Genomic DNA, 27,076 nt, shown 5'->3' on the forward strand with positions numbered 1-27,076 from the left:
AGACGGGCATGTAATAAATATTTATTTATTTATTTATTTTTATTTTTAAGGAGTACCAACAGTTACATAAACATTATACAGATTTAGGTAACAATACAAAGCCAATTACAGCATTATTATATTAAAATTTCCCTTCCATCGTGACCACACTTTTCGATTGTTTTTAGAATAAGTAACCTAATATTTAGTTGCACTCCAACGCATTTTTAAGTAGCACCAATAAATGCAGTTCCACTTATTGCCGGTCACTGTCCTTTTGTCTCATCGTAAACATTCACCCAATAAAGCCTATTGTTCAAATGTTCGTAAACATTGCCACTTACAAATTACCGCGAGAAGGACAAAAGTAGATTATCTTGTGGACAAAGGGTGCTAACACATTCGCACAACAATCACTCACCAAACCAGTATATTTAGACCTCCCATTGCACTCAGTTAGTGCCTGACGCTATTCTGGTTAGCAATAAGAAGGTTGGCGAAGTTAAAACAACAGCTGTTGACAGATGGTCGATGGTCGCTCGCGCATTCGCCCGCGCGACATTCGCCAGCGCGCACGCGTAACGCAAGCGCGAATTTCGAAACGAAAATGATGCTCGCCGGAGCAGAGATTGTCGACAAGAGTGTCGCGTTCAGTTCTGATGGTGTGGTGCTGCCAGCTCCTGCAGCTTCTGCCACGGCAGCTCCTGCCATGGTTGCTCCTGCCGCTCCTGTCATGCCCCAGGCTGCCCCACAAGGGCTGTCAAGGGTTCCTGAGCGGGAAGCTGTGGATATGCACTTCAGTAACATAACGTGTACAGTCAAACTTGGAATTAATAAAGGTATTTATTTAAATTTTTACCACGATGGTTGCAAAAAAGCACACGGCCCTTGTAGTTTTTATTACCTATAAGTATATGAAAAAACGTGATATTTTATAAAACCACAGCGAAGTTACTTTAAAGTTTAAAGTAACTTAAGAAGATTTTGAATATTAAAATACTTTTGAACACGGGGCGAGGACATCAAGTACATAGGTATTTTAAAATTGAAAAACATTGACCAATACTTAATACCGTCGGGCGTGTCTCACTCCGCGATTTCGTCGCTTTGCTACAGGTAGCTAAAAGTACATCCGTTCGGCCCCAATTTTGGGGAAAGCCATAAGCCGCGCGTGGCGCTGTCGCCACCTAGCGGCCATATCTGTGCTGATCGTAACAGACGCGTTTTGTTAGAGAGTGAGTCTTCTGTACTTAGTACTATTATTTATTCTGTGGTACCGTAAACTTCGTGAACATTGACTACCATGCCCAACGTTGCCTGACTTGAAAAACAGTGATCTACCAAACCTATATCTATCAGGCGTATTCTAATTTTAATTATAGGATAGACATGGATCGGATCTGTCAGTGTCAAAAGTGACATTTCATAAACCAAAAACGTATAACTAATTCCTAATAATTGAAAAAGGGTGAGGGTGACTGTTAAAAGGGTGACAATTAAAAGGAATACGACATACCTACTTACACAGCTATATGATAGAGCATGCAACTAAGTATACTTAAAAAAAGCATCGACAAGTCGTCGATAATTTAAAATAATATATTATTTTTAAACCCGATTTGACTAAACTAATATCTACTCTCTTTATTTTAAGTCAAAACGTCTCTTTTCTACAGTATTTCCCACATACGATACGAGTAGCTTGGGGAGAGTCTGTGCGGAAAGAGAAGGGTCATAGAACATATTGATTATTATTAGGTATAGGTATGCTACGACCCTTCGCTTTCCGCATAAACTCTAAATGGATACGGTGACAGCTGTTCTACCTAAATACAAATTTGCGTTTTAAGCAATGATTTATAACTCAAGATAGGTTATAGGCGTTCCAAAATTGAAGCGCTTGCCTTGTGACAAGTTGGACAAGTTGCCTTTAGTCGCGGCTGGACCAGCGAGAAATGTGCACGTGCTAATGGTGCTTAGGTAATTACTAATTCGTACTTAAAACAAAATGTGTTTTCTAATTTAAGTACTTCAACCTATTTCTGTTCAAGTACGAGAGTTAATTACTAATTAGCAATTATGTATTACAAAACTACTTATATGTGGGTAGTCTGTTCGGAAAGAGAAGAGTCGTGGAATGTATTGAGCCCCATACATTCCACAACTCTTCTCTTTCCGCACAGACTCTACAACCTATTTTTCTATGGTAATATCATTGGTTTTAAGGTAAAAAAATTATTTATTTATTTATTTAAACTTTTTTGCACAGTAAAAAATGTACAAAAGGCGAACTTAATACCTGAAGGCATTCTCTACCAGTTAACCCTCGGGCCAAACAGAGATCAAGCAGTAATAGGTGCAAGAAAAATTAAAAGTACGAAAAATTGTATGGAGATGAGCTGTCACCGAGCCCAAGCTATGTGAAAAATATTATAGGACAAAGTGTGAAATCAACTCCTCAATAGGTCAAATATCCTCTAATTATTGCTATTTCCTCAAGATGACGCAAATATCTTAATTAATACCGAGATAGCTCGTTAATCAGAACCAAAGGTCGCTTTTAAGGTCGTCTAGCATGTTAGATATTACAACCGGACCTAGATAACTAGTGCCCAGGAACTAATGATATCAAGTACGATAATAAATATGAATGAGTATTTTCTATGTATTAAAAAGTTAGATTCGACGTCGCCAAAAATATATAGGTATAGAATACCTGTACTTAAAATAAAACTATATATTTTGATAACGACTCCTTAAAGTTGAACTAAAGTTAAACTATGTATTATGAAATTACACCCGCAATCAATACTGGTAACTTTAAGGTAGAGATTTCAATAAAAAATCGGCCGATTTCAATGCTCGAAATTGTAAGTAACAAATATTTACAAATACACTAAGTAGTGAATGAAAAACCGTGTAAAATAAAATACCTAAAAATAAACGAAAAAACAAAACTTCTTGAAATGTAAACGTTAAATACCTACCTATCCTCTTATCTTCAATTAATTTGAACAATTATTAGTAGAGCAGTAGTAAATAATGACTTAATGACATTAATTACTTAAGTGCTTAATAGTGTAGGTAATGTAACGAGCTAGACACGATTTAATAAGTTTTTATTGACCGAGTGTTAGCGAAGGTGTCCGGTTCACCCTGGGCAAAAAATGCTTTCGTATGTCCGGAAAAATTTAGGTATCAGAACCCCAAGTGTAAATTTCATTCGATAGCGTGACGAGCGAGCTTTCGCGTATGCGCTATGGCCGCTATGTTTATTTTTGTATGGGATTTTGAACAGCGCGCCAATCGGAACGTTTTGGAAATTCAAAAGCCCATACAAAATGTGACTTAACGCAAACGCGTACAGTCACCTGCAATAATATGTTACTCTTCGAAGGCCGCAAAAATATGTGACACGCTCTTATGGCTCTACAAATAAGATCGCGTCAGATATTTTTGCGGCCTTCGTTCTGTAACATATGTATTATGTCGTATTACTGTACTGTTCGTCATGACGTCACGCACTGAGAAACTTTTGAAATTGCAATTGAAATTGCATTCACGTTTAATGGTTTAATTAAACAGTTCCATATGAGCCTATCGAACCAAGCAGTAAAGTTTACTGTTTGTACGTTACGTACGTACGAGTACGTACGTACATTTGTTGATATGATAAAAGCAGTTAATCTTAATGAAATCATTTTAATTTGTGCTCATATAGATCATATTTTTTTTCAGTGCGCTATCGAATGAAATTTACACTAGGGGGAAAAGAACGAAAGGTGTTAAAATGCGAGAAATTTATTTTATTAGATACCTACATGGATACACATAAATATAAATTATCTGCTTAGTTTTATAAAATATAAGGTTAATCAGCCAAATACGCTAGGTAACCAGATCCATGCATATAATATGTGTGCACTCAGTACAATGTGGTTATGTCTTCATACACTTGACTGACCCGCATTGAACTTTATTATCATTTAAATTATTTAGCACTAGCGACCCGCCCCGGCTTTGCACGGGTTAACAAATTATACATAAACCTTCCTCTTGAATCACTCTATCTATTAAAAAAACCGCATCAAAATCCGTTGCGTAGTTTTAAAGATCTAAGCATACATAGGGACAGACAGCGGGAAGCGACTGTTTTATAATAATGCCAGTAAATAATGTTGCAATAATTGACTTGTAAATTTAATTTAATTATGTTTCTCAAATGTTTGAATATGAAAGTTGTGTATTTATCTACCTACAATGTAGATTAGTCATGTAAGCCTGACCTGTAATTTATATTATTAATAAAATATGAGTATGAGTATGAGTATACTATGTAGTGATATGGTTAATCAGCAAAATACGCTATGTAACCAGATCCATGCATATTATAATATGGTGTGCACTCAGCGCAATGCGGTTTTGTCTTGATAACACTTGACTGACTCGCATTGAAATTTATTAATATTTAAATTATTTAGCATGTGGGAGATATAGCAAAACATATATCTACAATCTCCACTCATCTCCTCCTCTGTGGAAAGGCAACCATTAAGATAATTTCATGCTACAACTTTCACTAAATATTCAGAAAAATATAATTTTGTATGGTACCATATTATTTTGCAGGGTTTTGGTAGCCATATAAATGTGTATTCTATGTAACCCGTTACAAAATCGAGTTGACTGATTTTCTATTCATCGAAATCGGCTAATTAATTTTGATGATACACGTACCAATCTAAAAAATGCAAAGTTATGTCTTCCGATTATTTGTACCCAAAATAAAAATAAGCAACGAAACGAAAATCGAAAAATATTTGATGAAGTTATTTTATTTCTTACCCATTCCGTATTTGTGCTAAACAAATGTAAATATGTATATAAATTCGTTTCATGCCTTACGGATATAGCTTATCTCGTAATAAATATTTCGAGGTGAATTTGATTATTTGATTAGATAGACATAAAGAAGTATTACTTCATTACTATTCATTAGTAAGAGAGTTGATAATTTTTTATTTTATCTTCGGATTAATGACAAATTAATTTCACAATTTTCACGTAACTCAAGGATACTTCGATATTCGTTATGTTTATTGCATATGTTTTAACATAGATACCTAGATAACTCCCACAAGACCTCGCATTTTGTAAAACGACCGCCTAGCCTAGTCGGTAGTGACCACCCTGCCTACGAAGCTGGAGGTCCCGGGTTCGAATCCCTTTATGAACATTTATTTTGTGTGTTTATCACGAATATTTTTTGAGTTATGGATGTTTTTTTTTATGTATTTGTGTATGAATATCGCCGCTTAGTGCATATAATACAAGCTTTGCTTAGTTTGGGGCTAGGTCAATCTGTGTACCTACCTATGTAAGATTATCCCCAAAAATTTTTTTTTATTTATACAACGACTCGCACAAATCACTCATCAGCAGATTTTGTACTTACGTTACGGCTAAGTAAGTTAACGCGCGTTCAAAAAAAACATACAGAAATTTTGAGAAGTTTCAGGTAAAGACCAATATAATAATGCCTGGCATAAACATTGTCTCCTGTTGAATATAGGTAATAGTTGTAGTACTTGTAGTATTGATGTACTGCCGGAGTATTTATATTGTTTTCAGGCAAATAAAACTTATTGCATTTTATGCCAGCCTTATCGATGCCTGATTTTTACGCCTTATATCGCAGTTCTTCATCGATATTACGATAAGAACTTTATTGTAAAAAACTATAGTGTTGGTTGTCAAATACAACGCTTTATATACACATAATCTTTCTAGCATTGTGCCGACTTTTAGTCACGTATCAATTAGGGAACATGAAGGCCTAGCCAAGTGACGTTTCGTTTTAGAAAACATGATTTCAAGCTTAAGTAAGTAATGTAATGTAATCTTTATCGGTACCTTATACGATTGTCATCTTAGCTACGCCCTTGGGGTGCGCTCGACAACGATACGTTCCATAATGTAGGAGCTAGTGGGAGGCAATCTATATTTTTCCCCCTTCAATAGGATGCCGCCAATTTTACCCAATTATGGTGTATTTGTCACAATTGTTCTCTGCTTTGGTGCTCCTAATATAAAAGGAATATATATATTTATTAAGAGCTGACTTTACATTTTTATTTACTCGTAGGGGTGTGTATACCAAATAAATGTAGATTTTAGGCTCGCAATTTTATAAAAAAAAGGATTTTTCATGAATATATATATGTTAGTTTGGATGTTTGTTAGTTGAAAGTCTCAACTATAATGACTTTATTACAGAAATGCTTTAGTGAACTATAATGAATTTGACCAATCACGTCTTGCCGCGGTCAAGAAGACAAACCAAGACCTTTTTTTTGGGAAATAGAAGCTCGTTGATGTCTTTTGTTCTAAAGTATCTACTGGGATACTTACCTAATTTTTAATTATTATTTAGGGTGTAAAGTAGATAGAAAAAGTATTATTTTATTGATTCATAGAATAAATATAGTATACAATAGTGATATAATCAAGCTTTTCAATCTCGTACGTTACTTAGGCTACTCAGCAAGCTTTGTGGCCTAAACGCCCTAAACGCGGTACTCGACTGAAAAGCTCTCCATTATATCACGATTGCATAAAATACTATTTAATAATCATCAGTGGACAACACATTTCGATGCGCCGTATCTACTATAGCAACCTTTCTTTGTCTCTGATTCTTTGTTAAGTATATTATATACATATCAGTGAATTAAAGTACCACGTTTATTTGTTTTATGATTCAACAACGTAGTTGATTACACTCACATAATAGTTATAAATACTAGTGATTCTTGGACATTGAACTGTTTGTGAGGTTATCTAGAATAAACAGAAAACATTGTGTTAACCTAATAACTGAGCGTTTTATAACACCGCCATTCTTTTAGGTATGGTACCTACCGGTCAATAATGTCAATATATTTCATATTAACTCCTTATATTACCTTCATATTATTCTTCCTTAAGACGTATATAGGTATTTATTTTAAGAGCCCATCAACGTGCTCACTAGCACCACTGCTAAATAATCGTGATTATTTAAATTTAACGAAAGATATTTTAAAAAAGTGGGCCGCTACGTACTGTATCTTGTATTATCTTCGATCAACACGGGCTTCCGACATCGACAGGTCGGAAGGGATAGGCCCAAGCGATATCTTGACATTCAAATAATTCTGCCATTTTTCGCGGGGGGGAACGTGCACACAGTCGCACTTCTCACACACTTGCATACAAAATCCAATCTGTAATGACGACACAAATACATAGAAAATGACACCCTACACAGACAAATCTTGCACACCTCGATCTGTTTTTGTGTACGGACGAGTCACAAGTGTCACAACACGCACACTAACACATTTTCGTCAAGAGATGAGAAGTCGGATTTGTTGCTCGACCGATCCGCAATTTGTACTGGGCGAGAAAAATCGATAAATCCAGCAATTACATGAGACTAAAATATAATAATTGTGTTTAAATATAATTAAACGTATGACATGTAAAAAATATATTACGTGTGAAATGTAACACCTTCTTTTTGTGAATTTGATGTCCCCGACCTCTTTTTACAACAAAAAACCGAGCAATTAGGCATTTTTTCTGCTGCTGTGTTCACTCGCGCATCTGGACTCGGTCTAGTTAAAAATCCGAGCGCAACTAGTTTTATTACCCGCGCTAGATCAGTTGATCTTGTACCTAGGCAGAGGGGAAATAGTGCGAATGCCGCATCCCTTCCGTGTTGATCGAAGTGTATTATAGTACCTTTTGAATACATCAAACTAGTTTCTATATTGCTGGATTCGTCAATCTATGCGTCCAAAGTTAAAACGGCCGTTTTTGTTTAGCAGTGGCGCTAGTGTGCACGTTGATGGGCTCTTAAGCCAATTAGTGCTATCTTCGATTTCCCTTTGGGTACGGTACGGAACCCTAAAAAAATCCTCAACCGGGTACAGAATCTTCATGAAATTTAAGTCGGTTAAAAATACTATAGGTACCTAAGCCTATCGACACCAGAAAAAATCTAGTCGGCTTGCGAATTCAGCCACACACGTGTCAGATCAAATACGCAAAACGTGTAGCGAACGTGAGTTGCCTGCTCAAGCCGATATTATGCAGTTATACGACGAGGAAACTCATTAGTCATTAGGAAATGGCCAAACAAAGGTGGTGTTTATCTGACAACACAATGATAACATTCTGAGACTTTAATAGTAACGCGGTAACGCCGTATACAATCCAAGTTACGCTCTCATTTTAAAACGGCATTCTGAAATGTCATAGGGGTCTCGGCGCCGAATATAACGTTTTGGCGTTCCCGTGGGGTCCAAGCGCCCTTAACCTTATTAAGGAGCTACCGATAAGGTTAGTAATACGACTAACCTTATCGATAGCTCGTATCGTATGTCGTGTTGACCACGAACGCTGAAAAGGGTTCGAAACGTTGGGATGTAGTATACTTAGTATAAATTTAATGTACGCGATGTAATCCGTTTTAATAGCTTTTTTAAAGGTATATGTAAAGTTACTAACACATATATGGCTTATATTGGCATTTGCGTCTATTGCAGACGATTTATGGTGCAAATCAGGGAGACAATGACCTCTCCAGACTTAACACCGCCTGGGACGGAATTAAGGAAACGCAGGGATGCCCAGCACCTACATTACCCTCTCGGCTTCACTGTCTTAACCCACAGGAAAGGCGAGCCAATACGTGTGGAGGCAGGTCGGCTGCAGGAATCTGCCGCTTATTTCAGGTTGGACCCTACTCGCGCCTTACGGTAACTCCATACCGGGATTTAATTTTGGAGTATCCTTCTCCTAGATGGATTGCAAGCCAATGCTAAGAGGTCCATCTCCCCTGTGACGAAACAGCTTTTTGCTTCGTTTGTGGACTTAGTCGCCTCGTACGACACCCTTATCCCATGTGAGGATTGGCGCTATTCTAAAGCCGGCCACCACACGGCAAGGCTTATATTATGCCTGAAATAAATGATTTAATTTTATATGTCTCCCTTAAGTAAGTCCTAGCACCTCTATGTAAAAGCTTGTAAATAGGTACAAGTAGGTTGTCCTTGAACCAATATATGCCAATACCAATATATGTTGTATGCCAATGCCAAGTTCATATGAATATGACTCTACTTGCAGTAAAATGCGCTCGCATATCCAGTTTGATGCGTATATTAACATATATGCGGCCATACAAGCGGCCGCGGTCGGGTTTTACTATCAAGTTGGCAGCCTTGAGCAATTAACGCGAGATCGAGTGAGCAAAGTCGAACATTGTTTAACGAGTCTGTCAAGGGTACTAAGTGCTACTTAGTGTTAGCGCGATCTTGACAATAAATCAATGAGAAAAAAAGACAATTGAAGCATTCTTGCCAATTTATTAAAGGAAAACAATGACGCTAAATAAAATAAAAATATTATAGGTACCTAGATAAAATCTGTCAAGCCATTTCCATCAGTAGATTAGAGCGACAGATTTAAAAAATGTAGACGCGAACGGTTATCTTATATCTTTTTACGATACAGGGGCGATTACCTATTCGCACGTGTATCATACAACGTTTTACAGTATATATGGCCCTTTAAATTTTCGACGTAGTTACCTACGCAATGCTTATTATAGCACATCAGGTTGTCGTAATGGAGCATCACCAGATGTACTGTAAAGAACTTTATATTGAGTTAAACGTTCTATATCATTTAGCTGTCTTTGATCAAACATTTAGCGGTCCGGTCAAGGATAACAATGTTAGCGAAATCCGCTTCTATTTTTTCTGTTTTATAATATACATATGTTTTATAATAATTATCATAGATATTACGCTAAACTCTGCGTAGGGGGCGCCACTACCACAATGCATCACAATCTGAGGGTCTACCGCGAAACAAGAGAATCAAAATTTCGTTATCTAACCTCTTGAATATTCGAGCGATAAATAGGCAGATAACAAAATTTTGATTTTCGCGTTTCCCGGTAGGCCCTTTGTAAACAAACCGCCTTAATGCATCAACATGTCATATTTTATCAGTTTATCACTATCACTACATAGTATAAAACAAAGTCGCTTCCCGCTGTCTGTCTGTCTATCTGTATGTATGCTTAGATCTTTAAAACTATGCAACGGATTTTGATGCGATTTATTTAAATAGATAGAGTGATTCAAGAGGAAGGTTTATGTAATAATTTGTTAACCCGTGCGAAGCCGGAGCGGCTCGCTAGTTACCTATGTTTGAAAACTTGTTCGTTTAAGGCACAGTACATATGTATAAGTAAGTAAGTGAGTAATCATTTATTGTCAGATTGTGCATGTCAGTTTACAGATGTTACAAAATTATTTGATTAGTGAGTGTCACAATCAACCGATTTACGGTATACAATGTCCTTATTCCTAAAATACATATAGTAACAATTCAAGTACTTACACTAAAAATTAAATAAATGGAAAAAATACAAAATTCAAATATATACGAGTAAGTTAATGGTTTACGATATGCGCTAGTGCTGCACTTTGGCGGCAGAACATTGCAGTAATATCCCTTATTATTTCACAATTTGACCCTGCCACAATACAATATATATGTCAAATTCATTATAATTTAGCATTAAGCATATTATAACACTAAAGACTCTAAGAGTGCCGTTTACACGATATTGTGATATATTCCGGTTCTAGAAACAAAAAGAATATGTTATTGACCTGATGACCTTTCTGACATAAATTACGTAAACTTAAAATATGACACGAGTTGTTAAACTGGTATATTTATTTATTTATTAAATACCTATGTACAGTCGCCATCAGATATATCGGAGCGGCCAAGGTGATCACAATATCTGAACAAGCACTCTAAGGCCTTGACAATAGAGGCGTGCTCAGATATTTGTGAGCAGCTTGGCCGCTCCAATGTATTTGATGGCGACTGTACGATATCCTCCGTCCACGAGACCAGCTCGTACTTGACCAGTATTTTGAACAACCTTCTAGGGGCCCGATTCGGATTTTGTAATAGATATCTATTAGACATCGCAAAGATACGATAACGATATGTTTAAGATCTAACCTGTCAAATTTGACTTTTCCGCGATTCTGGAGATACCTTTGAACGATTTCCACAAGATATTACTTAGAGATCTAATTCACATCTAATAGATATCTAACACGATCTATCGTAAAAGTGACATTGGTTGCCCGAATTGCGCTGCAAAAGAGAACTAGTTGAAATCTAAACTATAACGTATCTAGAATGGATCTAGTACGTGTCGTCTCTTGTGAATATCTTGAAGTTCGAATACGGCAGTGAGTTTCCGATGCGGCTATAGACAGGGCCGGATTAAGCATGTCGGGGCCCCTAGGCAGTGCAATGCTCGGGGCCCCCTTAGGCCCTTACAGTCAATTCTGCATACATAATGTTCATTTTTCAGTTCAGGGAAGTAAGTTTGTGGTTTTAATTTCAACCTTCAGATGTCGGTTGAGCCGATCCGAACATGCCGAGCGATGTCTTTTTCGCTCTTATTGCATGGACATAAAGCTTTTTTCTATCAGTTTTTGCCGATTTCTTTTTGCGTCAAGTGTGGGGATAGCCCTTTTTTTCTCAATAGGTAGTTAAATATTGTGCGAGGCTGAACAGCGATTGTCCGACCATAAGACCATACGCCGAGCCACATGATTAAAATTAACGTAATAATATATTCCATAGGTTTAAATCACCACCATTCATTCACCAGTTAAGCTAGCATGTAGGTACAGGGTCAACCAGAAAAACAGCAAAAAAACGCGAGCGCAGCGAGCGCGAAATTTTTTGTGAAAAAAATGTGAAAGCGTGTTAAAAAGGCCGGGCCGGGCCTAAAAATCCGAAGTTCCCCAGTGAGCCGAGCTTTCATGCGAGGTCAAAACAGTGGTTCAGGATAAGCTCAGCTAGAGCACAGACGCCAACCAATGTCCATTGTATTAAAAAGCGAGACGGCAGGCCGAGCTTGGCGCAGCGAGGACAAAGGCTAAGCTGAAGAAGAGGAGATTTGGAAGACAAACCAAAAATGGAGTTAAAAAGTGAGGCTGAAGGTCGAGTTCAGCAATCTCCACATTACTGAACAAGCCCGAAGCGTACTTATAACCAGCCGAGGTGAGCTTTCATGCGAGGCAAAAGGCCAAGCTTCTGAAATCAATGTGTATATTTGTTAAAAAGCGACGCCGGAGGTCGAACTGTAAGAAAGCAGCGCTCTGACACGAACCAATCGTCAAATGTTACTCGACAATAATATGTGTTAAGCAAGAGTTACTCGGAGGGCCGAAGTTCCATTGATGAGGTATTAGGCCCTCGGGAGCCTGAAAATCGAGCTCGATAATACAGAGTTTAAATCTATAAAATAACTTAATTTATATAATCATCTAATGATTGTGTATCTGAGAAACTGATATTGCACATTAGGTATAAATATTTAGGTACCATAAAAACAATATTTATGAATTTTGGCCATATGAAACAAATATTGTTTTTGGCGCGCGCGGGGCCGCCGGGGCCCCCTAGCCGAGGCGGGGCCCATAGGCAGTTGCCTACTCTGACTTAGGGTTAATCCGGCCCTGGCTATAGACATAAAATTCAACAAGGATATTGTATGTATAACATAGGTAGGTACATTTGTACATAATAGACATAGATTTTGCTCATAGATGTACCTCTATTTGATTTAAGCGCTAATATATAGTATTTAAACAACAAACAGTAGTAAAGGTACGATGTTAATGTCAACATTACTTTATAGGTAAAGTTAGTTTTGAAAAATATGCATAGGTACCTATTTAGACATATTAATTATTATAGAGTTGTAAAACCTTAATAAATTGCTTTAATAAGAAAATACTCGAGTTCCTACTAGCATTACTGTGTGTGTGATTGATTAAGTAAGTGTGTAGATCGATAGGTATGTGTTAGTTTATTGAAAACAACGATATTATATAACCATAGATAGGTTATAAAATAAAATAAAATAAAAATAAAATAAAAATAACTTAACTTAAGACCTATGTTAGAGATATAAAAATAATAAATAAAAAATACACACAAATCACAAAATTTTACAAATTAAAAATAAAACAAAAGATGCGACTCTCCCCCCCTCTGCCGCCTCATGCATCCCATGAACTCCGCATAACATGCAGATCCATGAAGCGACCGAGGACGGGCGAGTCCAGCCTGTCCGCGGTCATCTGCAGGATACTGTTGCTGCTCCCTCGCACACGTCGCATAACGGACGCCGACTTTTTCCGTATTATTGCATAGAAATCGTCGACGGCCGCGTCGGCAAACATACCCGACGCGCTGCAATAGCGAGGGAGCCGCAACAGGGCCCTGAATGCGTTATTGTATTGCACTCTTAGTGCATTGTACGCCCGCTGCGTAAAACTGACCCATAGACCACTCGTGTAGAAACTTTGGCAGTACGCTCTAAAAAGAGATAGTTTTACAGGCACACTACAACGAATGAATCTATGAGCCAGCATATTGCCGCGAACGGACAATGCCCTTCGCTCACGTTCTATATCTTTATCATCTTTAAGGTCTTCGGCTAGCACATGGCCCAGATATTTAAATTCTGTCACTCGTTTCAAAGGCGTACTCTTTAAAAGAAGTGGCGGAATGTATAGTGGCAACTTGTTCCTACCTTTGAAAATCATGAACTCACTTTTCTTCACATTATACCTTAAGCCATGCGCATCCGCATACCTTTCACATATTTTTATCAGCTTTTGCAGTCCATAGAATGACGGGCTGAGCAGCACCATATCATCCGCATAACTTATATTATTTACGCTGATATTATCCAGGCGGCAACCGATATGCATGCTACTCAGCTCGCCAATCAGCTGATCAACATATAGGTTAAATAACCTTGGCGATGTTAACCCTCCCTGCCTTACACCACAGCTGAGTGAGTACTCGTCAGAATACACATTTGCCCACCTCACTTTGTTCTTTTGATTACCATACCAATATGAAAAAAGACTGACAACCTCGGGTGCCACGCCTGTCTTCCTTAACTTGTTCCAAAGTAGATCGTAGGACACAAGATCAAAAGCTTTGGACAAGTCCAGGAAGCATACGTATATAGGCGACTTTCTATTGATATAGTAATCAACAGTATGCTTTAGCGTTAGGATTGCGCATTCAGTACCTAATACTTCAGGAGCACAAAAAATACTTCTATATTTATTTCTGTGCCTACGTCGAATTTGTTATTTTTGATTAATTTTCTCATTCCGTCCATCTTTGTCACACTTGTTGTCTCTTTCGGTGTGCGGGAACTCGTTAGCACGTGCACATTTCTCGCTTGTCCAGCCGCGACTAAAGGCAACTTGTCCAATTTGTCACAAGGTAAGCGCTTCAATTTTGGAACGCCTATAACCTATCTTGAGTTATAAATCATTGATTGAATATACCAGTAATGAATCACGATAGACGGATACCGGGTGCGAACTCAAAGTACAAACTCGTAGTCTGTTACACAATATTATAGGTATCGTCGCTGACTAATACTTAATCGTTTAAACTTTAAACAATAGCATGTACTTAAATCCTTGTACTTGTACTTAAAATTGACATCGGTTTTCATTATGATCGCTCGTTTAGGAGTGATATTAAAACGACGTCCTGAAATAACATGAAATATTATTTGCTAGAATTGTAATATACTATGTAAAGAAAAAAAAACTAGTAAACTTTTACATACTTATAAGCTTGTTGTTTTACAATGAAAGCGTAACTTCGATCTCGCAAGTAGAATTAGATAAGTAATATTTATATAGTTTAAATTTTGAAGTGAAAACTTCTTTAGCGGCGCTGGGCACTTTTTGAGGTGGGGAAAAAATGATAAACTCGAGACAACGTAAGGCGATCACATGACCGTAAGGGGCGTAAGGCGATCACGTGACCGTAAGGGGCGTAAGGCGATCACGTGACCGTAAGCCCCGTAAGGTGGCCACTCATAATTTAAATGGGGTAAAGAAAAACTCAATGTTATTTGACATTTATGTTGCGGACTCCTTTTCAAGACTCTACCTATACTGGGTCAACCAAATCTTGTCAGTAAATAGGGACAAAAAAACTATACTCATCCTTTTCTTTTGGGTGCTAGTACTAGTGTTAGACAAAGATAGTATGATTCTCTCTGTCTATGTTTGAAATCAAACAGACCTTTGACACACTATATGTTCAAATAATTTGACGTTGTCATGGCAGTATGTAAATAAACATGTCAATGAAAAAGTGTGATCTTATTTGAGAATGATAATAATATATATATAATAAATAAATAGAATACCTAAACGTATGTATCGTGTTACCGGGCGTCAGTAACATAGTGAGGTGAGTTTTCACTTCTATCGGCACTCCCGGAGTGCAACCGTTGTTGCTTGTTTTTCTCAACCTTTAATTTGTTAGATTAAAATAGTTACTAGTGTCAGTAAATAGTTTAAATATATTACAACCGGATGTGTGTAGTACTCAATAATAAAACATCTAGATACACATTTCCTGTCGTTTGGACTAGATTGGAATAAAACTCTGAATAATCATCAAATACCTAACATATGTACCTATTCATGGCTAACCTAATGTATTTTTAATAGCCCTTTAAATTTTCGACATAGCCACGTAAAGTGCTCATTACCGCACAAGTGCGATAAAGTAGCATCATAAATACCTGCTGTAAAATGTATTTTCTCGACCTATGGTTTCCAAACTGTATTCTATCAGCTGTCGATTGAGTTTTTCGCATCATGCAAGGTTCTCGAATAAGTTTGAAAGAAAACACTGTTAATCGGTTTTTGAGCACTATCAGGTAGGTACCTTATTGTAGTTATTGTATAAAGTGTTATTAGGGTTCCGTACCCAAAGGGTAAAAACGGGACCCTATTACTAAGACTCCGCTGTCCGTCCGTCCGTCCGTCTGTCACCAGGCTGTATCTCACGAACCGTGATAGCTAGACAGTTGAAATTTTCACAGATGATGTATTTCTGTTGCCGCTATAACAACAAATACTAAAAACAGAATAAAATAAAGATTTAAGTGGGGCTCCCATACAACAAACGTGATTTTTGACCGAAGTTAAGCAACGTCGGGCGGGGTCAGTACTTGGATGGGTGACCGTTTTTTTTGCTTGTTTTGCTCTATTTTTTGTTGATGGTGCGGAACCCTCCGTGCGCGAGTCCGACTCGCACTTGGCCGGTTTCTTTTATTTTTTTATTGCATTATGCGACGTAGGGACCAAATCAAATTACTTTTATTTTGAAGATTTGAATTAATCGGCCTCCGCCACTACTTTGGTTTGGTCACTATTTTTTTTTTAGTTTATTACATCTATTTCAGTTTATAATTACAGTGTGGTAAAATGACAATAAACTATTCAAGAAACATGAACTTTCAATGGAAACTGACGTGATTTTTTCATTCCCCGAGAATCTAGATTACCTAGATTCAACAGCGAATGTAGCAGTCAGAATCCCTCAAGGCTAACTAGGTTTAGCACGTTAACCTCTGGCACTAAATATCCTTAGTTACTTGGTTGTTCATAGTTATACCCTTCGTTACCTAGGTATTAGTGGTACGTAATGCTGCGTTAATAGGCTTCCAAATTAATGACTACAGGTATTTTTCTTCCGCAATTCCCTGTGACATGAAAATGCTTGCTACATTCGACTGTCGACGTTCATTACATTTGAGTAATAATCACAGTTGGCTCGAAGATATACGAACATTTATAAGCTCAAGTTTTAACCGTCCGACAGCTTTTCATACACAAAATCTGTTTATACACACACAAAGTCTCTAAAACACTGCCTTTATATAACACCTTAGTTAAAAAACGCATTTTCAATCTACCAATTCCCGAAGTACGTTCCTCATTTGGAAAACGTTTTGGAGATCGCATCAGAGTGGCAACTTACAATTCCATACTTAAACAGTGTAACCTTAGATCTAGCACCACCATAGAAGCAAAAAATCTCTTATTTAAATTCTTAAGTTCTCTTAGCTATGCCGAGACAGAAGCTATGTTAGATAGTGTACTTTAAAATTAATGTATACATAAGTACTTAACTATATATAATATAGTTTACTTTCTTTGTGATGCAATATGATTGTTAGTTATAAGTTTATTTTGCCAAAAGCTGGACTTTATGTTAGTAACTATCATTCTGTTGGTTAAAATGTATTCCTGGTACACCGCGACACAGGCGAAGCCTAGTGCGGAGACCCCGCCACACTCTGTAATTTGTATTTTTGGAAATAAAGATTATTATTATTATTATCATTTTTTTTTTTTTTTTTTTTGGGATCACGGGCCTATAAATCCCGGTCTTTTGATAGGCTTGCGTGGGGATATAGATCCAACACGTAGAGGCCCTTTGGAGAGCTTTAATGTCATGTAGAACGCCTGCTGGGACCCGTTTACAGGTGCAACAATAGACACCCATGAACCGGTCTCAGCAGGCATTGGGACTATTGTAGAAAAAAAGTAAACAGAATACCGGTCTATGGATTGAAGTTTGGGTGGACTATGAGACTGGGCTATTGCAAAGACGTACGGACACCTGCCATAACAAGGTTTACACAAGTTATCGAGGCAGGTGGTGACTTGCCGCGCACTAGATGGGCCCCTGAAACTGCCGTCGCGAAGACGACCAGGAGCAACATCGGTGTGAGCGGCTCAGGGGTGTCGAGAGGTGTACACCGCTTTCTACCCAGTGACTGTAAACAGCCACTGTGCCAACTCGCGCTTACGCAAATTTCACTTCCACCCCTGGAGCATATAGCTCTAACGACTCCTCTCTGGACGGCCAATTAAGGCAAGCCAGAGCCGAGAGTCCTGCGGGTCCCCTTGGGGTTCCACTCCAACCGACGAAGACACGCCGGAGACGGAGACCCTGACCGACTCTCTGGAGCACTCGGGTCCGTGGGGTCGTTACTCCCCAACAGCTCGCCACAAGCTGCCCTGCGGGCTTATTATCATTATTATTATAAATATACACAACTTTGGGAACAAATCAAATAATTTTATTAAATATTCGGTTCAAATCCGGCCTTCAACACTGGAGGGCTTCGTTACTTTTTATATGCCATCTATTTTTATTTATAATTTATAAACATATTAAAATTAAATATAGAAGATTAATAGCCTATTCTGCACACTAAGTGCCACTTGCACCATTCCACTAACCCGGGGTTAACCGGTTAAACCTGGAGTTACTATGGTTCCTGTACAATTTGACACTTGCTTAACGCTTTAACCGCTTAACCCCGGGTTAGTGAGATGGTGCAAGTGGCCCTAAGCGCCACTTATTTATACCATTCCACTAACCCGGGGTTAACCCCTGGAGTTACCATGGTTACCAGTACAATTTGACAATGGGTTAACGGTTTAACCGCTTAACCCCGGGTTAGTGGGATGGTGCAAGTGTCCCTATAATGCTATGTTCGCGAAATACGATACCCAATAAAGTTAGTAGGCACGCATTTTAATCGCAAACAAGTTGGTTGGTGTCGCGTTTCTGCTTATTGGACAGAAGGTCGCCGTTACGAGTCTGTTACCCTAGTAGCCGTGGCATTAACAAGACGTAATTTATTAAGCTGTACTTATTAGTAATTTATTTATCTACACATTAGTTTACTGATAATGAGAAAAACTACTTTATCTTAATAGTTTGACCAAAAATTGAGACGCGAAATACACAGTTTTAAATAAATAAATATAATTTATTGTCAGGCAAGTAAGGCCCATAAAAACGGAGCTTAAACAAACAAACACAAACACACACAGAGAGAAACAGAATTTTAAGATTACCACTCCTGATTTACACACGCTAAAGACTAGTAAATATAAAACGCTATTTTCGCGAAAAATTAAAATGCGTGCCTACTAACTTTATTGTGAGTATCGTACGATACTCACAATAAAGTTAGTAGACGCGCATTTTAATTACAAACAAGTTGGTTGATCTCTGCTTATTGGACACGATTCTGTTACCGTAGTAGCCGTGGCACTAACAAGAAGTAATTATAAGCTATACTTATTACTCTTATTAGTAATTTGCTAAAGTAAATTGAGGTTTGCACTGGTATTTAAGGCGTTTATCACACTAGCTGGGCGGCCTGGGTAGAGGAACTTGCAAGAGTGTTTGACCTATAACTACCTAATGCTCAAAAACATAATTATTAGGGCGAGCGAAGCGAGCCCTATCACTATTCGACAAACTATGCATTCTTGTGGTACACTTTACGGAAAAACTACTGCACTGTTAGGCTTGAGATTTAACATAGTAATTTAAATTCATGTCTAGATGTGTTATCAAACATAAAAATATCATTTTATAAACCTAAAAACATAAAATAATGTAATAACACTTTGTATTACTACTAGCGCCATCTTTTGGCAAAACAATGAATTAACATTCGTGGTAATGTTATATTTCTCTAACAGATGGCGTTAGTAGTAAATAAATAAATAAATATTGGACGTTGTTTTACAAATTGACTAAGCCCCAGAAAAGCTCAAGAAGGCTTGCGTTGTGGGTACTCAGACAAAGATACCTATGTGGTGTTTTCAATTTCAATAATGTCGATGGCGCGTATGCCATTAACAACGATGAATACAAAAGTGGGTTAAAATTTTGGATTCAGACCCACCTCGCTTCGCTTGGTTTGATTCCTAATTTAGCAATTAAGTTTCTGTGAATACCTACTAGAACAATCAATCTCGCTGTATATTCACTGCGGAGGCACAGAATAAATAATAGTACTAAGTACAGAAGACTCACTCTCTAACAAAACGCGTCTGTTACGATCAGCACAGATATGGCCGCTAGGTGGCGACAGCGCCACGCGCGGCTTATGGCTTTTCCCAAAATTGGGGCCGAACGGATTTACTTTTAGCTACCTGTAGCAAAGCGACGAAATCGCGGAGTGAGACACGCCTGGCGGAGGTCAATTTACTCGTATGTTTTGTGACGCTGAGGAACTGATCAGTCATGTTGTGTTAGCAAACATAAATCGGGTATTTTCAGTTCGAGAAACAGTTTTGGCGCCATTCATTCATTACGTAAGACGATTTTGGGGTGGAGGGGTGTCGTAGATATCTTATTTTTTCAATTTTTTTCTTACTTGGGGGAGGGAGGGGGTTTTTATAGTTCTTACGTAAGATCACAAAGATGCGATTTTTTTTAATTTCTATGAAATTGTGACGTTTAAAATAAGAATAGTACTTCCACACTCTATGCTATCAAACACGGTGCAGAGTTAGCTTAAACGAGCTCAAGTACCTTTGTCCTGTTTGCATGCAATGATACCACGTTCCAAGTATAGCGGATCATCTCCTGACTTTGTGTTACACTCAGTCAGTGTACAAACGTACGTACAAATAAACTTTCATAAAAATATTTTTTTGAAAAATAAACACTAAAACAAATCAAACGCGTACTCGTTTTTTCCTTTAGATTCTTACGTAATATGTATATGGTAGGGGGGTAGGGGGGTAGGGGGAGGGGGTCAGTATATTCTTATTATTTCTTACCTATGTAAGAAACACGTTGGAAAATCACATATATGTTATCGACCTTCAAAAACGAATCATACAGGTTTGGTATAGGGCCGTAAATTGTATGAAGTGATTTGACAATTCACGAAGACATATGCAATGACAAGTCTGCACTCTTGTCGTGAATTGTCAAATCACTTCATTGCAATTTAAGGCTCTATGCTATCCTGGTATGGTTTGTTTTTGCCGATTGATGACATATTTCATAATTTCGTGTCAGATATATAGGCGGTCCGTTTGCCGTCCGATGTATTTGCATTCACAGTGGAGAGATATTTATGCCAGATGAGAGTAATCACATAATTTTGATTTTTATGAGTCGTCAAATATTTGTAAGCGTCCCGATCCGATATTTATGCGGATACAGACTAACGATGTTTTAGCCAGCTACAAAGCATCACATATTTTACCGAGGTAGTGTCGTCATATACCTACTTATGCCTCCAATGGAGCATCAGATATTTTTGCACGCCTGCCCACAGTCATATATTTTTGCTGGTGACTGTACCTAGTGAAACTCAGGTTTGTTGCTGAAACGCTGTTTTCGTCATCCGACTCGTATCGATGAGCACTTAGGAGAGTAGTACCCAAGATAAAGCTGATGCTGAACCTTGGCTGTACTTATTGGAACTCAGGTTTGGTGCAACATAGACACACGCTGTTTTGGACATCCGACTCGTTATGATGAGTACTTGGGAGAGCAGTACCCAAGATAGAGCTGATATTGAACCCTGGCAGTACCAAGTGGAACTCAGGTTTGTTGCAACTGTTTTAGTCAGCGCTGTTTTAGTCATCCGACTCGTCTTGATAAGCACTTAGGAGATTAGTACCCAAGATAGGTTTGGTGCAACATAGGCACACGCTGTTTTGGTCATCTGACACGTCTTAATGAGCACTTAGAAGAGCAGTATCCAAGATAGAGCTGATGCTGAACCCTGGGTGTACCTAGTGGAACTGTGTGTGTGTGTTTATGTGCGGAGCAGCGTGATTACCGCCAGTAGGTGTCCAGACGGGATAGTTTTTCGCTCAATTGTGTGGTGTGGACGCAAAAATTTAATTCAAGGACATTGGCTCGCTGACCTAACATTATGTAGGAAAGCCAGTACAAAAGTACTGGGCGACCGTGTAGGATGTAATAATAAGCACTTATGAAATTGTATATTACATGTGGATGTAATTGGCAATTTGATTTTGTCGTCTGGACACGTTTTTAATGGACAAAGTAAAAGCTGTAACAGACAGGCGTACCGGACAGCAACCGGAATCCGGTCAGTATATTTTCTTTCTTGCTCTCACTTATAGCTGCGTTCTTAACGGACTTATTACATAGGTACCCACTCGATCGATCATGGAACAAGCCTCGGACTGGATCAATGTCGCGGTCCGGTACGTTTAGGTAGGAAAACTCCGCGAGCCCTTACAAAGCTCTGCTTTTTGCTAGTTAAATATTATGTTTCCATTTTATGAAAAAATGTCAATGCCACTTTATATTTTTTGGATCCTAATAGGAGAAAAAAAAGGGTTCTAAAGTTGCCATGACATATTTCCTTACCATCATAAAAATGTATGAAAAATGGTAACGGAATGGAAATAAAAATGGAGTATCTTCTATCTCTTCGACCGATCGAACGACCTTGTGATTCTGAGCAGTAAAGTACCATCTTTGTATTTTTATTTACACACGTGAATCATTAGACCAGATAAAGAAGTAAAACGATGAGCTACATTCAACAAAAAGCTTAGATAATGTGCTAATTTAATGGTTATTGACCTTGATTCGTCACATTAGACAGTGTATAAGTAATGGAATTGGAGTTCTAATACCTTTTTTGTCAAGGTAAGGACGTTGATCGCCGAAAGTAGGGCAACATCAAAAGTATTAGGCGAGCATGATTATTGGAAATAAAAGATCTATAATCTGTGCTATTATTGCGATGCGACTTAAGTTAGTGTAACAATGTTTTTAAGTTTTGTTAGTATTACTTTTTTCTTATCTTAAGTATACAAAGAAGTAGTCAGTTTCAGTAGCGATGCCAGTTTTTAAAAAAATGCTAGAATTATTTGCAGCTTTTATATAAATAATTTAAATGATTATACTACATTTTGAAACAGCCACGGATGTCTACCGCATGCATTGTCATTCTACTTTCTAATTATTCGTGATTCGTGAATATGGATTTTCACTCAAAAATTTACCTCAATATTCCCTTAATTCGAAAACATCCAAAATAATTTAGTTTTGCGCTTTTTTCCTAAGCAGAATTATTACAACTATATATATTGAGCATCGATGGGGATATAAATAGAATTCAAAACCTTAATTGTTTTGTGTGGATTTAAGAGCTAAAGTACGATTATGAGGACAGGTGCGATTAAAAATAAATATACCTTTTTAAATTATTACTTATTTACACTGTCACGCGTGTCAAGAGTATAATCTTTTTACACACCAAGGTCACAGATAAGGTAATATTTTATAATAACCACGTTGCACAAAGACCTACAGGCTGATTCGAACGAACACTGATATCAGAATGATATTTGAATCATGTTATTTAATATCGTGCGCCCGCGCCTATATATGTACGGACATGAGCGAAATGCACTATAACTGAATGACATCAGTTAGATGTCATTCTGTGTCAGTGTGTGCATTCAAATTGGCCTGCTATTATCATTTACATGTGTAGGTTGGGTAGGTGCAGGCTAGATTAAAAGTAATTAAAACGACATAATACTTTGGACTTTGTTTGATAAGCAAGTATGTTGTATACCTATATATATATTACTCCATGATTACATTCAGAGGTGTCACCAATTAGTTAATCAATGTTCTGCAGTTAATTTTGTGCTTTATTTTATTTTGGGAATTTTTATGACATATCTACTCAGAATCAAGAGGTCTTTCGATCCTAAAAAGGGAAATGTCCCAAGATTTTTACTTCAATTCCGTTATAATTTTTCATAGTCTTTGTATACAGAATGTAACAAAAATAGTAAGGATCCGGTAAGGGCATATTTGGTATCGTGTTCTGATTGGGAAATGTAGAAAAAAATGTTTGACGTGAAAATAATATGACTGACTATAGGGCAGACGTCAAGATTGTAGGTATAGTCTGTCGATTTGGAACTGGCCCCGAACGGCTTATAGGTATGTGTCTATAATTTGTTAAGTGAAACCGCACGTGCTTCTACCTGCCTAAAAACTAGTTGGGCCGTTTTTACCGGTTATTCAATTACCACTCTATGGAGATTGCAGTATACTAGTCTTTTTCTAATGCTAAAAAAACAAAGTAAGTATCAAAGAATTCAGCAAACTGATCAGAATCAGCACGTGCGCATGAGTTTCGGCAAACAGTGGCGGTATCGGTGTCAGTGAACGCGTGACGTCACGCCAGCTGATAACTGATACCGATGTAGAACAAGGGGGGCTGCGCAGGCGCACAAAGAAGACCTCGCGGTCACTGACTTTGTTTGAAGTCTTTGAGTACTTACTTTGTTTATTTTTGTGTTTAATGCCAACTGATGGTCTTGACTTAGGATTAACACTAAAAGTGCAATAGGGAACGGATACGGACGGATACGGTTTTTTATAAACTGATTCGTGAACAACTTTTTTTTGGCATCAATTTTTTCTATACAGTTTGGCCCTAAATAAAACCCTGGCGCACAGTTGAATAAAGGGGCCCACTGATTAACAGTCCGCCGGACGGTATCGGCCTGTCAGTTAGATCAAAAATTTGACAGTTCCGAACTACTGACAGGCCGATACCGTCCGGCGGACTGTTAATCAGTGGGCCCCTTAAATAAAATTTGAATTGATCTTATTATCGCTAAATGTATACACTGGTCACTATGCTAAATTGGGCTACTTTTTGTTTATATTTATTTTATTCCGTGGCGATATTTAGGCCGGCGCCACACACGACGACATTCGATAAATAATAAAAACCGGGACAATGGCGCCACATAGTGAAACTGACTGAACTGTAACACCCTATTACCTATGTTGGACAAATAAATAATTTTGTATTTTGTATTTTTTTGAATGCCAGCGAGTAACCGAATAAATATTTGAGGACAATAGGTATCGCCAGGAGAGTTGAGAGGAGTGATTACACAGAGTACTAATAATAGCAAAAACAGTATTGAGTTTTTAAATGCATAAGTAAGTCAGATATATCGCGGAGCGGCCAAGGTGCTCACAAACATAAACACGGCTCTTTCAAAGCGCTAGATAGATATTTTTGAGTACCTCGGCCGCTCCGATGTATCTGATGGCTGTAGCTGTACGATGGTGGATGGCGCACAAAAATATAGTAGGTACGAAAAATAAGAAGGACTTTGAACCATCTATAATAAACACATGACACATTAAGTATGTGTTTAATTATTTCGTCATCACTACGTAAAAAAGTATTTGTTATTTAAGACGTTAATTACTAGAGTGCCGTATATGTCCAGATAGCGAAAAAGATGTGTTGTGTGTGTTGTGCATGACTCTAGTTATAAAGTAAAACATGGAAGATATTTCGATTAGTATAGTACGGCTCTTCTGAGGTGAACTTTTCGCTTCAAACCGTAATCTTTCAAACAAAGGCCATTGTCTCTATTATCGCAAAAGCGCTTGCTCCCGACTTGGCACGTGCCAGTACAACATTCATATTGAAAAACAACCGGTATCGTCATAGTATTAAGGTTCAAATTTAATGTCACTGATATTCTAGATATTACGTTTTGGTAGTGTAGGACGATAAACCGCCCCGAAGCGATACGGCGCTCATATTATTTTGATACTTAGTGTGGTGTTAAAAATGAAACGCGGTCATTTATTATATTGTTTTATTTAAATTATTAGCTTGCGGTGGTAAATGTAATAATTTACAAAGGTGCAGCTGCAAGCATTGTTATTTTTTCTTATCTTTAAAATAACGATACTGTGAAATTAGCACCTCTGATGTGATGCCGACGCATAGTAACAATAAAAACACTGATAAGGCAAACGTGGAGCTTTGAAGCGTACAGCTTTTCTAACAAAACGTCACGTGTCAACAGCGTGTCAACGGTCAGAAGAAAGGTCGGTTATAATATAAGAAAGAAATTGATTATATCTGATTTTTTATGACACGATTTTATCTAGTAGTACGTATAACTGTTTATATACCTATATATTTCAAAAGAAATAAATATTATAGGACATTATTACACAAATTGGCTCTATAAGACGTGTGTCTATAGTCAAATTCTAGTTATTTTTTCGCAATTAAAACTGTGAAACTTATTTATTGTAGACACAGGGCCAAGGGGGGTCCTATACGGCTACCATCAGTTTGGCACTGACATAAACGCCATCGAGAACGTAATTTACTTTCTATACATCTCGCTCGTACTGACATATTAGTGCGACCGAGATGTATAGAAAGTAAATTATTCTCGATAGCGTATATGTCAGTTTTGACACTGTCAGTGACTCATGGTACGGGCTCTGTCATATACCTATTGATCAAATAACAAAATAAGTATAAGCCATAGATAAACAAAATATAAGTGTGTAGTGAAACTAGATAAAAACGAAATAGAGGAACCTAAGAAGAAACGGAAAGTCTCTTAGTGTACACAGATGTACGAGTATCACGTTTAATGTTATGAACGATTATCAATAACATATCAATTTAACAAAACTATGGAAACAGCTGTCTTTGGTAACTGTTTTCATAACTCCTCTTGAGCACTGCGTCGCATTAAATGTTATATACACATTTAAAGTAAACATAATTCACAGTCGCCATCAGATATATCGCAGCGGCTAAGGTGGTCACAAATATCTGAGCACGCCGCTGTTGTAAAGGCGTTAGAGTGCGTGTTCAGATATTTATGAGCACCTTGACGGTTCCGATATATCTAATGTGGGTTTTCTATAAAAAAAATGGTCGCCCTGAGTATGAAATATTAAGCTTTTGTGCATATAAAGCCTACTGTAGTATATTACCTACAACAGGTAAGTATAGCTGTCGCATTCTTTTTTACGGGTCAAACAACCATAATAACTTGTTACTAACCGTCTCAATAAAATCTTCCTATTATAATCTATCTATCTAATACCTTTATCTAATATCTATTTAATTTCGGGGATCTAGGGAACGGCTCTAACGATTTCGATGATATTTGCCATATGAGGGATTTCGGGGGCGAAACATCGATCTAGCTAGGTTTTATCTCTGGGAAAACGCGCATTTTTGAGTTTTTGTATATTTTCCGAGCAAAGCTTGGTCTCCCAGATATATTTGTCATTTACTCGTAACCATGTGGTCTAGCTTTTCGGTAAAGGAAAACATCGTGAGGAAACCTGCATACATCTGCGAAGAAATTCAAAGGTGTATGTGAAGTCCCCAATCCGCATTGGGCTAGCGTGGGGACTAAAGCCCAAGCCCTCTCGCGCATGAGACGAGGCCTGTGCCCAGCAGTGGGACGTATAT

General features: G+C 37.8%; 1 protein-coding gene across 1 annotated transcript in view; it reads left to right on the top strand.

Moving 5' to 3' along the window:
- Positions 1–524: 524 nt before the first annotated feature.
- LOC134652159 (ATP-binding cassette subfamily G member 4) overlaps positions 525–27,076 on the top strand; it is a 43,345-nt gene continuing 16,793 nt past the window's right edge. Inside the window, exon 1 of the mRNA XM_063507324.1 lies at positions 525–818. Within this exon, the coding sequence (XP_063363394.1) occupies positions 587–818 (232 nt within the window). The 5' untranslated portion in view covers positions 525–586. The remainder of the gene's footprint in view (positions 819–27,076) is intronic.

This window comes from Cydia amplana, chromosome 1, assembly GCF_948474715.1.
Source record: "Cydia amplana chromosome 1, ilCydAmpl1.1, whole genome shotgun sequence".
NCBI lineage: Eukaryota > Metazoa > Arthropoda > Insecta > Lepidoptera > Tortricidae > Cydia > Cydia amplana.